Genomic DNA, 19,728 nt, shown 5'->3' on the forward strand with positions numbered 1-19,728 from the left:
ACCCTTCAAATATCATCTCCTGCCCTGGCTTCCGTTAGGAGGCCACAGCAAGAGATGCTTAAGAGTGGGACTGGCTTTTCTTGACCTTGAATTTGCCATAAAGTTTTTGGGTGATGATGGGCTTCCAGAGACGGTGTTGGTTCAGCTGTTTGGCATGAAACAGATGAGCCCAGGGGTCAGTCGGGGACCTTGGCCCAGACCGAGACACTGAAGCCTCTGACTACATTAGGATAAAATATGTGGCCTTCTGTTCCCTTGGAAGGTGTTTGCATGTGCTTTCCACTGGTGAATTCCTGCACTTCAAGGATGATGTGGTGTTTACCCACTGGTAGGTGTGATGGAAGACAGAGGCCTGGGGAGGTCAGGCAGGAATAGGGATGCCATGTGGCAGGATTGATGGGACTGTTTTTCTGGAATATAGAGCCTGGCATTTATCATGTCCTCATGTCCACCTAGTGCACTTTCCTAAAATAGCATCCCTGTCAGTATTTAACATTTGCTCTCTTGGAAGATTTGTGAGCTTCTTGCCTTCTCTGTGCCTTGTATGTCCGTCCCTTCTTTAGAATAATTATCATTCCATATGCTAATTACCTGTTGTGCAGTTCTCTGCTGACCAGAACATACATGGACCTTGTCTTTTTTTGCTTGTATCCCTAGAACATATCCCTAGAACAAGTGGTACCCACTCACTAGGTGTATGTAGAGGAATGACTGACTAAATGAATGGACAGAAGATTTGAATAAACTGTATTAGTCAGGAACTATCTTGCAAGTGGCAGAAACCTAAAATAGGTCCACTAGAGTAAAAACACGAAAGGGAGATTTTTGAGTCACAATACTGAAAAGTCTAGGAAGGTGCTGGTTTTAAGCACAACTGGGGTTTTGGGTGTGGCTGGACCTAGGTGCTCCAGAGATAATGTTGGGTATAATTCCTCCTCTGTCTCCCAGCTCTGCTTTCTCCATGGTGGTTTCTTTGTCAGATGGAAAGTCGCCATGTGATTACAGTTGATTCTGTCATCTCAGTAACCACAGTAACCAAGGAGAGAGCTCCCCTTTTCCCATTAGTTCCTGCAAAGCTGTGGGGTTGAGTCTCATTGGTTGCGGTTGGCTGCATGCTTGTCCCTGAATCACTGGGGCCAGGGAGCAGGGATGCTTGGATTGGCCAGGCCTGGGTCATGTGGCTTCTTTGGAGATTGGGGTCGGGTCCGGTATGGGCAGTTCATCTGTGGCTGAAGCTCATGGACTGAGGTTGGGGGAGGTTCAGCTCCCCAAAGGAAAACTGACGTGTTGTTACCAGCAACAAGAGTGGATGCCGACCAGGCAGAAGGAACAGATGTCCTCATGGAGAGATGGCAGATTTTTAGGGGTTGGGCTGGGGAAGTTGGTTCCGTCATTTGCCCCATTTCTCAGCATGGGGGGAGGCTCTTTTAGCACTTAGAGGGGGGCGGTAGTCTTCCTTGTTTGCGAAGGATTTTTCGCATCCTGGACCCTCACCCTTTATAAGGCTGTAGCAAACCCCAGCTCCCCGTCCACCTCCACACGCAGACACTTGTGCTAGAGAGACCCTGGTGCATATCTGTTCCCCACTAGACTGTGCGTCTCAGGATCTCCAAGGCTGCCTCACACAGTGCCTGGCACACAGTAGGTGCCCAATTAACAACTGATGGATGAATGAGTGACCTCTGCTTCCTGGAGAAGTGGATGATGTGGATCTGACGGGGACCACGCGATGTTTCTCCCTCTTAATGCGCTTCCTGCGCTGCCAGCAGCCACCCTATTAGTTGGGCCAGTGGAGCTGGGATATTCTGGTGGTGAGATGCCTGAGGCCTGCTTTTCTCTGTTGCTGAAGAGACACCCTTGAGTGTGTGCTTTCTCGCCCTTGGGCAAATCCATCCACCTGCCTACCCATCCATCTGCCTACCTCTCCATCCACCTGTCTACCCACCCATCCATCCACCCACCCACAAACATTTCCTGGGTGTCTGCCATGATCCAGGTGCTGTCCTAGGCACTGATGATAGAGCAGTGAATACTAAAGACAATAATCCGCACGCTCATGGGGTGTTCATTCGTTCTAACTGGGAGAGACAGATAATGCACACCAGTATGATAAATATATAGTATGCTAAACCGTCATAAGTGCTATGGGAAAAAAAGGTTCTGGTTAGAGTGATAGGGAGGGCTTGCAGTTTTTAAATAGGGTGATCATGGGACTTCCCTGGTGGTCCAGTGGTTAAGACTCTGTGCTTCCACTGCAGGGGGCATGGGTTCGATCCCTGGTCAGGCAACTAGGATCCCCCATGCTGCACAGCGCAGCCAAAAAAACCCAAAAGAACAAACAACAACAAAAAAAGGGGTAATCAGAGCCTTCACTGAGAAGGTGATGCTTGAGTCTTAACCTAATGGTGGTCAGGGGCCTGACCAGGGAGAGGGAAGAGTGAGAGGCCCTGAGGCAGGACTGTGCTGCCCCAAAAAGGAATAATCGTGGAGGCAAGTGGGGCTGGAACAGAGGGAAGGAGGTGGGAGAGTGGTAGGAGAGGAGGGCACAAGAGTTCAGAAAAGGGACGTTTAGGAATCAGGTGGCCCCTGAGCCTGAGTCAAGACTTTGGCTTCTATACTGAGTAAAATAGACTGATATTGGAGAGATTATTTTTTTTAATTTATTATTATTATTTTTATTATTATTATTATTTTTTGCAGTACGCGGGCCTCTCACTGTTGTGGCCTCTCCCGTTGTGGAGCACAGGCTCCGGACACGCAGGCTCAGCGGCCATGGCTCACGGGCCCAGCCGCTCCGCGGCATGTGGGATCTTCCCAGACCAGGGCACGAACCCGTGTTCCCTGCATTGGCAGGCGGACTCTCAACCACTGCGCCACCAGGGAAGCCCAAAAAATTTATTATTTTTATTGACATATAATTCACCACTTTTATGTGTACAGTTCAGTGGTGTTTAGTATATTCACAAGGTTGGACAACCATCTCCACTGTCTAATTCCCGAGCACTTTCATCACCCCAGAAGGAAGCCCTGTACTTACTGGCAGTCACTCCCATCCCCCCGTTCCCCCCCCATCCCCGGGCACCCACTAATCTACCTTCTGTCTCTGTAGATTTGCCTTTTCTGGGTATTTCATTTAAATGGAATCATATAACACGTGTGGCCTCTGTGTCTGACTCCTTTTACTTAGCATCATGTTTTCTGGGTTCGTCCATGTCGTAGTGGGCGTCAGCACTTCATTCCTTTTTATGGCTGAATACTGTTCCTCTACGTGGATGTGTTTAGAGAGTTTTGAGTGAGGAGAATCTCTGGCTAAGAGGCAAGTACGTCATCACTACCTGGAGGAGGGGACCTGTGTGTGCAGCCATCCCAGGGATCAGGTGTCAGTGGCTTTTTGAGCATCTAACTTCCCTCCTGGCCAAGGATCCTGGAAAATTTCTGTGTCTCCCCTCAGGGTCACCTCCCTCGTTAATGTCAGAACCAGAACAGGAACCAGCTCTGCTTTCCAGTACCTTGTTCTTGGGAACCAGTTAATAGACTCTTTGGAAAAATAGTCCAAGGAGTTTGGACCAAGTCCTGAAACAAGAAATAAAACAGCCACCATCTACTGCATTTTACTGTGCCCCAGGCACAGGGCTAAGCACTCTGCACAAGTGCCTGATTCCTTGCTGCCAGAAGCCCTGCGAATACGTATCATGACCCCCATTTTATAGACGGAAAAACAGAGGCTCCATTGGAGAGCTGAGGTGACATCACAGCTCAGGGTCACCAGCTGATAAACAGGCAGAGCTTATGGATTTAATTTTTAAGATGTAGGACCTTTTAATAGGTAACAAAGGAATGAGGCAGCTGAGACCCTGAAAATACCCTGGACCGCATCCACACCAGAATCTTGGCCACTCCGCCATCTCCTGATTGCCGGACATCTGCCCTGAGCTCAAGAATGAGGTCCCAGGCAATTTGTTTCCCCTAGGGAAAGCCTTTAGTGGCTCTTGGCGCCTGGGACTAGCATGGGGTAGAGACTTTTGCCCATCTGCTAGGGTGCACGGTTTTCCAGATTGCTTTGGTGGTGTATACCAGGTGATCTCAGGGGGGATGTTATTAGCCTCCTCCGGCAACACCTGGCACTGCTCGGGGGCCAACAGGTGGGCGGGGCATGGAGGTCCACCTGTTGATCTTTTCCCTCCTAAGCCACGCAGCCCAGCCTTGGATTATTCAGGGGTCCTTCTTTTTTCCTGGCGAGGGAAGTGAAGTGCTGCTGTCTCAAACAACCGAACCCAAATTCCGATTGCCTGGGAATTGAAATCCCAGGCCCCACTGCAAGGCTTAAGGCAGGTCTGACTTTGTGGGGAAGGGAGTAGCCTTTGGGGGACCCTTGGCTGTTTGTTTTTCTTTTTCTTTCTTTTTTTTTTTTTGAAAACCTATGTTCCTTTCCTGGGGATATAAGACCCTATACTCTAAGCTGGAAGGAGCTTTCAGCAGTAGCACGAATCCTCCACATCCATTTCACTGATGAGATGTCGGAGGCATGGGGAGAGGAGGTGACTTACGTGAGGTCTTGGTGCTCCTATGTGCCCGCGGTCATTCTAGGCCCTGAGGATACAGCCGTGTACAAAAGTCCTTGCCTTTGTGGAGTTTGCATTTCACACTGCAGGAGACAGACAATAAACACCTATAATCTTACAATGTAAGGTAGTGATAGGTGTTATGAAGAAAAATAAACCAGGATAAAAGGATGGAGGGAAGTAGCAGGGCTGTTTTGGGTAGGGCAGCCTTTTGGAACGGGAAGAGGGAGTAACCAGGCCACTGTCTGGATAGGAAGGTCATTTCGGGCAGAGGGAACTGCAAGAACAAAGATCCGGAGGTGGGATCATGCTTGGTGATGTTGAGGGACCCTGAGAATGCCATCCGGTGTCCCATGGAGAATGTTGGTGGGAATGGCCCGGACTTCTGGCTTCTGGTCATTGGTTTATCCAGTTCGTTCTCTGGGTGTTTAGTGAGTGCCTGCTCTGTGCCAGACACTGTTCTGGCATTTCTGCTGCCTCCAGAGGCCAGTCGTCAGCCCCTGCAGCTCACACCAGGAGGCTGGAGCAACTTCCCCGGGCGCGTGTCACTGCTTCTGTGACTGGGACTCTGACTTGGCCTCTGCTTGCAGGTGGCCTTGTGCACGTTTGCCGTCTACGTGACCATCGACAAGAACAACATCCTGGATGCCCAGAAGGCCTTCGTGTCCTTGGCCTTGTTCAACATCCTTCGCTTCCCCCTGAATATTCTCCCCATGGTCATCAGCAGCATCGTGCAGGTACAGGCGAGGCTGGGGAACTTCAGAGAGGGGGTCTCTGGGGGAAACAAAGCAAAAGGGCATGAAAATCCCCCTGGATGCAGCTCCCTCTGTGCAACCCATCCCACTGTGGCCGGGGGGCTTATCAAGGCCCAGACTAGTGGCCTTCGTGCTTTTTTGATCCTGCCCCAAAGAGAGACATACGTTTTACTTCTCGGCGCACACTCGAGTGTATGAAACAAGTTATTGCAGCTAGGCTGTCCTAAGCTCTGCAAGATTCTTTCTGAAACATTTGATCCTCTTCTATTCTGATCGAGTCTGTTCCACCGTGCCCTACCTTATCCTGTTCTGTTTCTTCAAAAAATGCAGCTTTTGACCCACTAAATTGGTTTTGCAACCCATTCACAGGCCTTGGCTCACCATTTGAAAAACCCCAGCTGGCCCCCCTAGAATCCCCCCAGTCCCTGCAGTGGTTCTGTAACGAGAGGGAACCGCTCAGTCGCACTTGCACCATCTGAAGCTCCTGCACTTTGCTGCCGACAGCATTTGTCACACTCTTCTCCCTAGCCTTGCACGTTTTCCTGTGAAAACCCTTTTCTTAGCCACATAGACAAATTAAGATTAAGATTTGGTTGTACAAGCCCTGGTCAAGGTTTTTTTTAAAAAAATAAGCCAGTAAAACCCCTTCTTATTACGAACAATTTCAAATATACACAGAAGTGGAGCGAATAGCATGAGAATGCTGTGTGCCTGTCACCCAGAGTCAACATTTTGCCACAGTTACTTTGTCTAATCGTTTTTCTGTCTTCCTTCTTCCCTTCATTACTTTCTCTCTTTGCCGAAGAATTTTAAAGCAAATCACAGACCTCTTGGCATTTCACCCATAAATACTTCAGCACAAATTTCTTCTTACATAAGTATAACACCATTATCATACCTAACAAAATTAACAGTAATCTCTTAATACCCAGTTCATATTAAAATTTTTTGGATTATCTCAGAAATGTCCTTACCATTGGGCTGTTTGAATCAGAACCTTTGCTTTTTTTAAAAATTTATTTTTGTAGAACCATAATTCACATTGTGTTCAACGTGTGCAATGTGGTGATTGGATCCGTGGATATGTTGCTATACAGTTATCGCCATAGCGTTAGCTACACTCCTGTCACGTGCCACGATTATCATTTCTTTTTTTGTGGGGGGGAACCATTAAGTTCTAGTCTCTTAGCAACTTTGAAGTTTATTATACAGTGTTGTTGGCCATAACCACCATGCCATGCATTCGATCTCCAGGACACGTTTATCTCCAAGTCGCAAGTTTGTCTTAAACGGGTGCATTGCCTTCGGTTATTTCTTAGGGCCCTTGTCAGCTGCGATAGTCCCCCGCTGTCTTTTTTAATACCGGTTGTAGGCTTTTAAAGGAAAGCAAACAAGAACCAAAACCCTTTTTGTTTTTTATTCTAAGGTGTGGCACTGCAGCACCTTCAGAAATAAGGGAGGATGTGGGCCCCTCTGCACCCAGAGGAAACCACTGTAAGTTAGCCTCGGTCTGTTTTGCAGAGACGTTTTTCAAAATAACTACACCTTGTCGTTGCTTTCTGTGTAGGCGAGTGTCTCCCTCAAGCGCCTCAGGATCTTCCTCTCCCACGAGGAGCTGGAACCCGACAGCATCCAGCGATGGCCCATCAAAGACGGTGTGTCCTAGGAGAGTGGGCAGGCGCAGGGTCTTACCTAGTCTTCCCAGGAGGGTGAACTTGCACTTCTGTTATCTTGCTTTCTTGCTGAGAGGCAGCCTCCCTGGGAGAGGTCCACCCCTAAGGGCCGGGTTCCAGGGCCTGGGCTTTGATTCCATACTGGGCAGATGGATGGGCAAATCAAGGATGTTGGAGATTGACCAACCCCCTACCCCCACTAGCTGTGCAGCCTTGAGAAGGTCACTTCAGTGCTCTGAGCCTCACTTTCCCCACCTGGGCAATGGAAATGCAGGTGCCTTTCTTTGGCTGGGTGTTACATGGATTTTTATTGGTAGGTTTGTTTATTTCATAGCTTATTAATTTATCCTTTCCTAGTCAACCCCCCGAGCAGGGATTTCCAGGCACTTAATAATAAATATTAATAGCACTAATGGTAGTGACCACTTTTGCTGAAATGACAGTCCCGCCACGCACGTCCCGTCCTGAGGACATCACTGTACTCCCCGTCCGTTGCTCACTGCAGCTCAAGGAGAGGGGCCCCCACCTACAGATGAGAAGACTCATCTGGGTAACTTGCACGGCCAATAAGAAGTAGAGTCAGGATTCACACTGGCAGCCCGTCAGCAGAATCTGTGCTCTCACCCACTGTAGAACATCTCTGCACTGAGATTTATTGAGCACCTACTATGTGACAGTGATTGTTCTAAGGACTGTCTGTTTTGCATAATGTTCTCCTCACAGCCCTGTGAGGTTGATCCCATTATCAGTCCCATTTTACAGACGAGGAAAGTGAGGCACAGAGAAGTTAAGTAACTTGCCTGTGGTTCTCCAGCTAGGAAGTGGCAGCACGGGGATTTGAACCCACACAGTCTGGCTCCCGAGCCCAGTAGATATGGTCAGGAGAATGAATGTGTGTATATGTTGGTAATAATGTGTGAGCGATGCCTGGCACCTAGCAGGCATTCAGATGTCCTCAGTGACGTGAAAACACCCAGCACAGTGCCCGCCAAACAAAGATCACGGTGGTTGTTCCTTCACCAGTATGTGTGAGAGGCGATCGGCCTGGGGGCAGGGTTCCTCAGCCTCAGTACCACCGACATTTGGGGCAAGATCACTTTGCTGCGGGGGCGTCCTGTGCATTATAGGATGTTGAGCAGCACCCCTGGCCTCTACCCACTAGATGCCAGTAGCACCCGCCCCAGTTTTGGCAACTAAAAATGTCCCTAGACATCGTGTCCCTCGGGGGTCAAAGTCACCCTGAGTTGAGAACCACTGCTCGCTGGAATCTCCCTCCCGATGTCCCTGGCCCGTGGTCGTCCAGTTTCTGCTGTGTGAGGACCGAGTCACTCCCCCCTTCACACACACACACACACACACACACACACACACACACACAGATGTGAACACACACACGCACGCACGCACGCACGATGTGGAATGATGCCATCTACCAGGGTCAAATTTCCCTGCATAACACAGGGCTGAAATTTGGGGCAGCCGAGGAGGTTTCGAGCTCTTGACGTTGTTCACAGCTCACTACAGGAGTCACACTGGAAAACCCCTGGGCCTCAGCCCGGGCCTCAGCCCCACTTCCTGCCCTGACAGCAGTCTCCCGGGCGGTTTGACTTTATGTTTACCCACATTCTCTGGGTGCCAGGCGGGGCCCCCTTTGCAGCTCCGGGCCACGTCTTGCAGCCTCTAGCTTGACCGACTCAAGTGGCTTTTCTTAAATTCCTTTAATAGCACCTTCCAGCTTCCTCCTTGTTCTCTGTTTCAGGGGGGTGATGGGGGAGGGGGAGGTTAAGTTAGGTTAACCAGTAACTTCCTCTCTCCACAGTTTTTGTTTCTCTGATGGGTGGGGGAATTTATTTCTTCATTGGACAACTTGAAAACACCCCCATCTTCTCTCTAGATGGTTTTAAGTTGGCTCATAATTGAGTCAAAAGTTGTTTTTGTAAGTGAGGGGCGTGGAGTAAAAAGAAAATAAGGGGAGCGAAAGTAGATGAAGGCAGAGGTGCGAGAATCACAGAGGGTCCATATAACGCAGGCTTCGTCTCAAGCACCCTCCCTCCCCTCCTCTGCCACGATTCCCGACTTCCTGTTCCATCCCTGAGTTTGCACAGTTTACAGTGGCCTGTGTTTTAGGACGACTGGCTTGCTGTGATGTGAGCAGAGTGGCTGGAGGGAGCGGGGGAGGGGGGGGGATGCAGGGAGGTGAGTTAGGAGGCTGCCCTGAAATCCAGGAGTTTCAGGGCAAAGGACCCCGCTTTGAACATAAAGGAGGGGCCCCAGAGGTGTAGTGAGGGCCCTGGGCCAGCCCGAGCTGATGGACAGGCATCTGCATGAGGGCACTGCTTGTGCCCCGTGACCTTGACTGCTTTTCGACTCACCCAGCCAGAGCTGCCAGAACCTCCCAAGACTGAGTGAGGGAGGCCCCCAGGGGTCCCCCGACCTTTCCAGATGGTGCAGCGTCCTATCTTTCAAAGGCAGAGCCCTCGCGCGGTTTTCTGCTGCTCTCTGGGTCTGAGGCCGCCTCCAGAGCTGCTGGTTGAAGTTCTTTAGAAACGGTGACTGATGTAACCAGATAATGCCTAGCGTGAGTGGCTAGCAGCTGGAGTTGAACCCCTTGATGAGGAAAAGCAAACAGTAAGAGCCTACTGTTCACGCTCAGGCCGTGGCTTCATCTACGCCTGACATATTGTCTCTGGTGCTTTCCAGCTGGGGCCACAAACAGCATCACTGTGAAGAATGCCACGTTCACTTGGGCCAGGAGCGACCCTCCCACGCTGCATGGGTAAGTGGGACGTGGAGAAAGCCATGGGGCTCTGGGCAAGCAGAAGTTTGAATTCCAGCTGCGCTCCAGCTCTGTTACCGTGAATAGGTCACTGCCCTTCTGAGCCTTAGTTTGGCTCGTCTGTCAGATAGATCCAGTCACACCTGCTTGGCCTTCAGGGAGAAGCAGCTGAGAGTGTGCCTGGCTCAGAGAGTTCCCTCAGACTGCATGTGACAAACCTTGTACAGATAGCGGATAGGTTTAGGCAACAAAGGGAAATTTCTGGTTCACGTAACTGAGAAGGTTCCCTTTCAGGGACATGGACCCAGGGGCTCAGACAATGCCATCATGACTCTCTCCATCTTGTCTTTGTTCCCCTTCCATCTGTGCTGCTTCCTTTTCAGACGTCCTCTCCCCTCGTGATCCAGATGGCCCCCATTGACTCTAAGTGTCCCTCCTACCTCATCAGGAGACCCACTTGCCTCTTATTGGCCCAGGTTGGGTTATGTGCCCCTCCCTGAGCCAGTCACTGTGCCAGAAGAGACTGAGAGCACTGATTGGCCAGGCTGGGTCTGAGGTTGTGATGCCACCACTGGTGGCAGGAAGGCTTGGGTCAGCTGAAAAGAATTCTTGTCCACTCACGTTTGCTATCAGGATGGGTTGTTCTCCATCCTCTCCAAGGTCCCCCAGCTGCCTGGCTTACCCTTTCTCACACCATTTCCACATCTGGGACCCTGCCCACCCTGGTCCTTATTTTTCCAAATCACAGGATCCAGGGAATTGACCTGATTCCCTGGGTAACTTGTCAATTGCCTCTGATTTCTTTCTGACCGGAGGCCTTGCCCAGGGGCTCTTTTAAGCCTCCTTAAGGAGTCCCCCAAACACAGGGCCACATGGGACATTTTTAGGGGCCAGGTTTATCCTCCATGCCCCTAAATAATTGCTCCCTTAACTGGGTAGCCAAATTACTGCTGTATTTTATCTGGGGACATGGGGAGGGGCAAGGGTCAAACTCTCCAGAGAAAAGAATCTGTGTTAACACCTCCCTTGATGGGACTGCTTGTTTAGGAAGTTCTTTCTTGTGTCTAACTTAACTTCTGCCTGCTTCAATTTTAGCTTTTGTCTCTAGTCCTGCTTCACAACTAAATAGTCTGTACCTGTGCCCCCATCCCTGCCTCCATACTTCCAGTCTCAAAGACCTTACCTTCTTGTTCCAGTCACCTTTCCTCACCCCTTGAATCCCCTGCAAATTTCTCCATCCAAACCTTTTTTCTCCTCAGCCTATAAAATATTCCTGTCTCGCCTGGACGATCACAAGAGCTGCCTCACCGGGCTTCCTGTTCTGTTCTGCCCCCTTAATCCATTCCCCTCCCGGCACAGAACAAAACAATCAGTGTGACCATGCAACAGGTACACAAGAATTAGACAATGGCAGCAAAATCCATCAGCCTTTCCACCAATATGTTGAAATCATAATAGCAGCGGCTGGAAGGCAGCCAATAGCCGATGTAGGTGAACCCAAGGAGGCCCTGGACGTACCCGCTCTTCCCCGGGTGGGTGGAATCCCAGCTCCGACTTTGCTGTCCACGTTGGAGAGGCCAGTCTTTCTGGCAGTGTTGAGCCTGTTTTATTGTACTTCGATTACTGTTATCTGCCATAGGGCAATTTCTGTAGAGACGTGTTTCTGAAACTCAGATTCACCCCCTGCATGGCTCCCAGCTGGGAAACGTGTCCTCTGAGGCCCTCTTCGGTCTGGCTGCCACCCACCCACCTCTTCAGGATTGGCCTTACTTTCCCTGCCTCATCTTGTGTCATTGACGTGTCCACCCCTGATCACGCCTGTGATTTCACACCCATGGGCCTTTCCTCAGGCTGTCCCCTGGGTCTGGGGCACGCTCACTCTTCCTCCAGTGTTGGTTTTGGGGTGTCCTCTCCCTTGGGCACCTGTATCACGCCCCCAGGCAAAGCTGATCCCCTCTGCTCGGCCCCCTTATAGTGGCTCAGCCCCTCAGGTCTGTCCCGCGGGATCTTTTCTAAGATGCAGGTGCATCCCGGCACCTGTCATGGGCCTCAGGCCCAGAGGCCTCTGAGACAGTTCCCTGAGCTAAGCTCATCGTAGATGCGGCGGGAGGAGTTTCCAGACCTCAAAGGCTCGTGACAGCCCTGCCTTCTGTCTCTCTCTCCACTCAGGGGTCCATCCAGCTTGGGCGGGCCGAGCACCCCCAGCTGAGCCCCAGGGTGTGTCGTGTCGTTTCAGCATCACTTTCTCCATTCCGGAAGGTTCCCTGGTGGCCGTGGTGGGCCAGGTGGGCTGTGGGAAGTCGTCTCTGCTCTCAGCGCTCTTGGCTGAGATGGACAAGGTGGAGGGACACGTGGCTATCAAGGTAGGAGGCCTGGGTGGGGGTGGGGTAACTAATGGCCAAGGGGGAGGCCAAGAGAACAACATTGTGTTCTCTTTTATGACGACCTTGTTAAGTGGGAACAGCTTCATCCTTTCTCCTCTTCTCTGTGCCATCCTAGGAGGCAAGATTGTGGTGTCATTTATTTCCTGCTGTGTCTCAGCACCCAGAATAGTGCCCGGCATGTCGTGGGCACTCGATAAGCATTTCTTGCAGCGTGGTCTGCAGCAAACTCAAACTCATCTTGCAGGACATTTGGGGAATAAAGAGTCCTGGGCTCAAACAAGCTTGGGAAATACCGCGTATTCTGATTCCCTCCCTCCTGGAGACTTATAAGAAACATTAATAAAGTAAAGGCTCTGAGAAGTCCTGCAAGGAGAAAAAACCTATTTAACTTTGGTTAATCCAGCGTGTCCCAGACACATTTGTCTGCATCTTTTGGTTGTTTGGTGTAGCAACTCCTTAAATCCCTAAAATTACTGTCTCCTGGAATCTGCTTTTGGGGATGCTGGTTTGTGCCATTGTTTTCATTTCAGAGCAAAATCCTTTGCTGATTATATGATGCCCTTGAGCCTAGTGTGCCTTAGAGAAAGCGTATATTACAATAGTTGGGTCCAGACTAATGACATTTAGCCCTTGTTTTAAGAAATGATCTGTCATTACTTTCAAATATACATTATAAAGTAAGATTAATGGGCAATGTGAGCTAGGTTAATGGAAGAAAATTCCAAATCACGGTGGGATCCACATTGCGTTCTGTTTCACTAACCCCGGGTTTCCACAACTGCAGCCCTATTGATATGTCAGGCCAGGTAATCTCTGCTGTGGAGGCTGTCATGTGCATTGTAGGATGTTTAGCAGTATCCCTGACCGCTACCCACTAGATGCCAGTGGCAGCCCCAAGTTGTGACAGCCAAAAGTGTCTCTAGACATTGTCAGATGTCCCCTGGGGGACAAAATTGCCCCCAGGAGAGAACCACTGTTTTCAAGTAAAAACGCTTTAAATACAAAGATATGATGGCTCTAAAAAGTGAGGGTGCTTGAGTATTTGGTTTGATAAGGTTATAGATTTATTTGTGACTGGTTATTTTGCCTTGGTAAGGGGAGTGTTAGAAATGTGTCTAAAACGTTTATTTTTTTCTAAATATTTTAGTTGGTAGGGCTTGTGCATACTGTGTCTGAATTATCTGTGGGTTGTACAGTGAGGTTTTGTGATAGTTTGGCCCCTTTAAGTTAGGAGATTGGAGTCAGCAATTTGGTTATTTATCTCAGAATGAAGGAGAAGAGTTGGGTGACCTGGGTTCCATTCCCAGCCTTGTCCTCCTAGAATCCCTTTTTGAAGAAACTTTGATGGCTCCCCTTTGCCTTTCCAGTGAAGCCCATACCCCTCACTAGGACCACCAGCCCCCCTGCCTTCCCCTGCCTCCCAGCTCATTCCTGCCTGTCTTCCCCTCACAGCATGTTCCTGTCACAACCAGGCTTCTTGTTCCTTGAACTTGCCGAGTTCCACTCATCTCCACGCCTTTGCATGTGCTGTTCCTCCGACTGAAATGCTCTTCCCTCTTCTCTTGATCAGACCAAATTATTTTCACCTGTCGGTGCTTGTTTAAAATTTTTTTTCAATTACTAAAGTATGTAAAACAAGTGCCCTCCCCCTAGCCTTTATTCTTGTGCCACTTTTGACACTTGATATTATGTGGAAACAAAGACTTTAGAAATGGACAATTTTTATACAGACATCCTTCGTTAAATTTCATCAAGGAAATTTCCTCAAGGACTCCTTCCCTGATGTCTCAGACTAAGTCTCCCTTTTTATTTTATTTAAAATTTTTAAAATTTATTTTTGGCTGCGCTGGGTCTTCTTTGCTTCGTGCGGGCTTTCTCTAGTTGCAGCGAGCGGGGGCTACTCTTCATTGCGGTGCACGGGCTTCTCATTGTGGTGGCTTCTCTTGTTGCGGAGCACAGGCCCTAGAGTTCATGGGCTTCAGTAGTTGCAGCGCGTGGGCTCAGTAGTTATGGCGCACGGGCTTAGTTGCTCTGCGGCATGTGGGATCTTCCCAGACTACTGCTCGAACCCGTGTCCCCTGCATTGGCAGGTGGATTCTTAACCACTGTGCCACCAGGGAAGTCCCTAAGTCTCCCTTTTTAAAAAAAAGTGTATTGGGCTTCCCTGGTGGTGCAGTGGTTGGGGGTCTGCCTGCCGATGCAGGAGACATGGGTTCGTGCCCCGGTCCGGGAGGATCCCACGTGCCGCGCAGCGGCTGGGCCCGTGGGCCATGGCTGCTGGGCCTGCGCGTCCGGAGCCTGTGCTCTGCAACGAGAGAGGCCGCAGCAGTGAGAGGCCCGCGTACCAAAAAAAAAAAAAAAAAAAAAAGTGTATTATTTTTTAATTGATGTACAGTTGATTTACAATGTTGTGTTAGTTTCTGGTGTACAGCAAAGTGACTCAGCTGTATGTGTATATATACACTCTTTTTCAGATTCTTTTCCATTATAGGTTAAGTCTCCCTTTTTAAAGGACTTTTTAAAAGTCTCATATTTTTCTCTCTTAGCATTTACCACAACAATAATCAAACCATTTTCTTTTATCATTCAGGTACTTCCCATTCTTTGGAGTTAGGAGGTTTTTGTTTATTTTAAAATTTATTTTTAATTTCTTTTTCAATTTTTTAAATTGAAGTATAGTTGATGTACAATATTTTATAAGTTACAGGTGTACAGTATAGTGGAGCTAAGTGTTTTGTTCGCTGCTGTAGGCACTCAGTGAATAGTTACTAAACATGTAAGTGTAATCTCATCAACGAGGATTTCAGCTCTCAAACTCCTAATGTTGGGGCTAGTGATTGACCTAGTATGGGCTCTGGTCCCAGCCCTGGTGACTGTAGTCCTTTGGGACTCGGCTTCCCTCTTGTTAAAACCATAGATATGATGAAAATGTCTTGTGAAGCAGGGCCCTCCTGGTGGGTGGGTAGGCCGGCTGCTGTCTTGTTCACCAAGTCTGTCGGTCTTGCTGCCTTCTCCGCTTTCCTCCTAGGGTTCAGTGGCCTACGTCCCCCAGCAGGCCTGGATTCAGAATGTTTCTCTCCGAGAAAACATCCTTTTTGGACGCCAGCTACAGGAACGGTATTATAAGGCTGTGATAGAAGCCTGTGCCCTCCTCCCAGACCTGGAAATCCTGCCCAGTGGGGACCGGACAGAGATTGGTGAGAAGGTCAGTAGGCTTCAGCCTGGCCCCTGTATCAGTCAGCTATTGCTGTGTAACAACTACAAAATCTGAATGGCTTATGATGTTAAACACTTACTCTCCTATTTATGGGTGAGTTGACTGTGACTGGTGACCCAGGCTGGGCTCAGCTGGGTGGCTCTGCTCCATGTTGCCGGCCAGCTGATCCTGGCTCCAGGCTGTGGGTTGGCTCAGGTCTGCCCCACGTGGCTTCTTGCTAGGGCCTAGGTGAGGGAGCAGAAGCTCCACTGGGGGGAAGCTCTTCTAATGGCGGCAGCAGAAGCCCAAGAGAACAACAAAAAAAATGTGATGTCCCTTAAAGCACACTGTCCTTTCTACCCACAAAGCAAATCACTTGGTTGAGCCCAAAGACAAGGGACTAGGAAGTGCACTCTACCTTTGCAGTCATGTGACTTTGTCACATGACCAAGGGCACTATACAGAGAAGAGGGGTGTCAATGATTCAAATGTCCACAGTTCCTTTCAAAACTGTGATAACGGTAAAAATAATACAATAGCTAACACTTACTGAGTAATTACTATGAGCCAGGCACTGTGCTAAACATTTTATACGTATTTTGTCCTTACAGCAAGCCACGAGATGGGATTTACTGTTAACCCTATGTAATGGTTGAGGAAAAGGAGGCCAAAAGACTTACCTGAGCCCCTTCCTACCTCAGGGCCTTTGCATGTGCTTTCCCCTCTGCCTGGCTGGCTTGCTCGAGTGCCCCCTAGTGGTTACGTGGTGTGTGCTCGGGGAGTGTGAATGTTCTACAGCTGCACCAAAGAGCTTTCCCATCTTTGCTTTTAGTTACAAGCCAGTGGCTCCACCAGCTTTCCTAGTTGGTGAATGATTTCTTTTATTTGAGGGAAATCTGCAGCTCCTTGGAAAGAAAAAACAAATTACTAGGGTTTTCTGGGTTTTTAAGTAGAAAAGGAGCCTGAGTTATTGCTAGTATAAGCAGAAAATAACTCAGTGAGAACTGAGTTTAAGGATACAAATGCATTTCCTGGAATCCAAGGGCTGGAATGTGGTGGGGCTCACAGGCAACCTGGGACAGGCAACCTGGTTTCTCCTCTGTCTTTTGTCTCTGCTTTTCTGCACAGCTTTGTCCCTTTTTTTCACAAGTGTCTGTTTCTGCCACTTGGAGACTCCTCACTTTCGCTGTTTAGGTCCCGGTACCAAATTCTGGAGGGAGAGGACGTGATTGGCTTAGTTTGGGTCTGGTGTCTGCCCTGGGCCAACAAGCTGTGGCCAGAGGGACCCTCAAAATGAACCTGGCTACCAGGACCCCACCTCAGAGCATGGAGAGGGTGGGCATCTCTTGGGAGAGGGGCTGGGCAGTTAGCCCGTGTCCACTTTGATTCCAGCCAGATATGGAAGTCATGCTGGGTTATCTGTTGCAGGAGGGCTGTATGGGCCATGCCCCCTGGTTCAGATTAGAAAATGGTGCCCTTCCTGCCGGCGAGTGGAACACAGGCTGGATTGCAGCACCCCCAGGGCACAGCCTGCCTTGACTGTGTGGCTTCACCAGTGAGTGATCCAGAGTGAGAACCAGACTCCAAGATCAGGAGCCCTCCCTGTAGCCAGCACTGTCTGGTGCCACCGGCCTCCCTTTCCCAACTGTGCCGAGTACCCTGCTCAGCAGTGCCCGGAGGCTCAGGTTTTCTCTTTGCCTGTTTTACATTTGAGGCCAAACCCCCTGCCGGCACTTGAACCCACATCGGTGCAGGTGTGATCTCACGCCGTTGCCACCTGCTCCATCATGGGTGGCGGGTGCAGCCCTGAAGGGCCTACGGCCGCCGTCTCCTGCATCCCGAGCAGGTGGCCCCCTCTGTCTGTCTCTGCTTCCCAGGAGGCCCACCCTTCTAACGTGTCTCTCCCCAGGGCGTGAACCTGTCTGGCGGCCAGAAGCAACGCGTGAGCCTGGCCCGGGCCGTGTATTGCGACTCCGACATCTACCTCTTTGACGATCCCCTCTCGGCAGTGGACGCCCACGTGGGGAAGCACATATTTGAAAACGTGGTTGGCCCCAAGGGGATGCTGAAGAACAAGGTACCTGCTGCACGTGTGGCTCGGGGTCTGGGTCTGGCCGTCGCTCTTTGGTCAAGTCGCAGTGTGTCCCCTTTGGGATACCTTAACTTAACTGGACTCGAGAACATGTTTCTAAGCCTTCCCTTGGCAGCCTTCCCGGGACAGCCTTCTTGCTCTTGTCTTTATAGGCGGACGTCCTCGGCACTGACTGGAAGTCATTGCCTCCACTTGGCCAAAAGAAACCTCTCTTCCTGATTAAATAACGGGGGGTGGCTTCGCAGAGGGAAATCCCACCCCAAGATCCCCTGTCAGCAGGGAGGCCGCTTTCCCTTCCCTGCTGAGATGGCCATGGGCTGAGGGACAGAGGTTTGAGCAGGAAAACTGCCACCACACCTTAACGTGACAGGAAACGGTTCCTTTCCTCTTTTATTACTTTTTAATTTATTTGTTTAGGGGAATTATAGGAGAGGGAGGTTAACTGGCTCTTCTTCCCCCTCCCCCATTAACAAAGTAAGACATGCCCGTGGGAAAAATGTAGCAAATTCAGAAAACCACGGAGGAGAAAAACAAAAGCAGTTATGCATAATCCCCCCACTTGGAGATTTTTGTATTTCTTTCCAGTCTTTTTGCTGTGTATATAAGCTTTTTAATAGGATTATCACATCATGCCTAGATACAGTAAACCTCATGCCACTTAACGTGTTGTAAGCATTCCCATGCACACCACAAAAATTCTGTATAATTTTTAAATATTAAAAAAAATTTTTTTGCTGTTGTCAAAGTAACATATGTCCATAGTAACAAAACCAGAGAGTACGAGAGCATATGTAAAGTTAAAAAAATGATTCTCCCTCATCCTGCAGCCCTAGCTTCTCTGTGGAAAGCAGGGGCCAGCAAATCTGGCCTGCTGCCTGTTTCTTGGGCAGCCCACTAGCTAAGAATGGTCTTTACGTTTTTTAACTGCTTGGAGAAAACCTGAAGAAAAATATTTTGTGACAGGAAAATTGCATTAAACTTACATATCAGCTTCCATAAATAAAGCGTTATTGGATCACAGCCAGCCCATCTGTTTATGTCTTGTGTATGGCTGCCTTCAGACCTGGCAGCGACCAGAGGGCCCATAAAGCTGGAAATATTTACCATTTGACCATTTAAGAAAAAGCTTGCCAACTTGTGTAAACAGTTTGATGAACATCCTCCCAAACTTTGAGATAGTTAGATAAAATGTATACACATGTACAAAACTCTGTACTCTTTTCGGGGAGGGAGAAACTTGAAAAAAATTCAGCTACTGCCTGCACATTTTTTGCAGCAGTGTCATTCTTTTATTCATCTACACATGCATGGTTCCCTCCTTCCCTCTCCTCCAGATCTTTGTTTAAAAATAACCTCCCCCATAACCCTTGTTAAAATTGCACCGCCCCTAACTACCTCGATATCCCTTCCCCTTTGCTAATGTGTGCTCACCATCCAGCACAGTGTTTTACTTACGTTGGTCATTTCTCCCCCGACCCTGGAATCTGGGGCAGGAATCTTTGTTTCCCTCCCTGCTGCCCCCCCGACCCCAGCTCCCGGCCAATGCATGTTGAATGAAAGCACGTGCGGATTGGAATGCTTCTGCACGCTTGCATCCCAGGCGCGTGTCCAACCTCAGAGTTGAGATCTGTGTCCAGGTGGGCGGAGGGGGGCAGGGAATTTCCCTCTCGCGTGCATGAGCTGATGTGGCCGTGGCTCTGCCCGCAGACGCGGATCCTGGTCACGCACGGCATCAGCTACCTGCCCCAGGTGGATATCATCATCGTCATGAGTGGTGGCAAGATCTCCGAGATGGGCTCCTACCAGGAGCTGCTGGCCCGGGACGGGGCCTTTGCCGAGTTCCTGCGCACATACGCCAGCGCCGAGCAGGAGCAGGGGGAGCCCGACGACGGTAGGGCCACGCGGGGCCCCGGCGCGGGTGGTGCCTTGTCCAGCCCCAGTTGTCCCCTGGAGGTTCCCACCAGCCACCCTAGCAGCTCATCAGGGCATCAGATGGGGGGTTGGGCCAGGCACCCTGAGGAACCATCTGGAAGGACTTTCTGGGCTGAATTGAGAGGGGGCCCCAGTGCTTTATAGCCGGGTCAGCAGAGCTGGACGCAAGTCCGCACACTTTTCTGCAATGAGGCTCTGTGCCTATTGAGTGTCAGGGTCTCGGTGGCAAAAATGGAGGTAGTGATAGTTACAGTCCTCCTGGCTCCCAAGAGGCTGTGAGAAGCCAATGGCATATGTGCCATAATCCAGAACAGATAGATGTGAGGGTCATGAGGCCATACGTGGTGGCAGAGCCTGC

General features: G+C 49.8%; 1 protein-coding gene across 2 annotated transcripts in view; it reads left to right on the top strand.

The window, feature by feature from the left end:
- Window positions 1-19,728, top strand: part of ABCC1 (ATP binding cassette subfamily C member 1) — a 130,376-nt gene that overhangs the window by 79,030 nt on the left and 31,618 nt on the right. For both annotated transcript variants that reach the window (XM_060125156.1, XM_060125157.1), the window contains exons 13-19: window positions 5,153-5,299; window positions 6,885-6,972; window positions 9,691-9,766; window positions 12,003-12,129; window positions 15,179-15,355; window positions 17,256-17,423; window positions 19,146-19,329. In XM_060125156.1, the coding sequence (XP_059981139.1) occupies window positions 5,153-5,299; window positions 6,885-6,972; window positions 9,691-9,766; window positions 12,003-12,129; window positions 15,179-15,355; window positions 17,256-17,423; window positions 19,146-19,329 (967 nt within the window). The remainder of the gene's footprint in view (window positions 1-5,152; window positions 5,300-6,884; window positions 6,973-9,690; window positions 9,767-12,002; window positions 12,130-15,178; window positions 15,356-17,255; window positions 17,424-19,145; window positions 19,330-19,728) is intronic.

Source organism: Lagenorhynchus albirostris, chromosome 15 (genome assembly GCF_949774975.1).
Source record: "Lagenorhynchus albirostris chromosome 15, mLagAlb1.1, whole genome shotgun sequence".
NCBI classification, from domain to species: Eukaryota; Metazoa; Chordata; class Mammalia; order Artiodactyla; family Delphinidae; genus Lagenorhynchus; species Lagenorhynchus albirostris.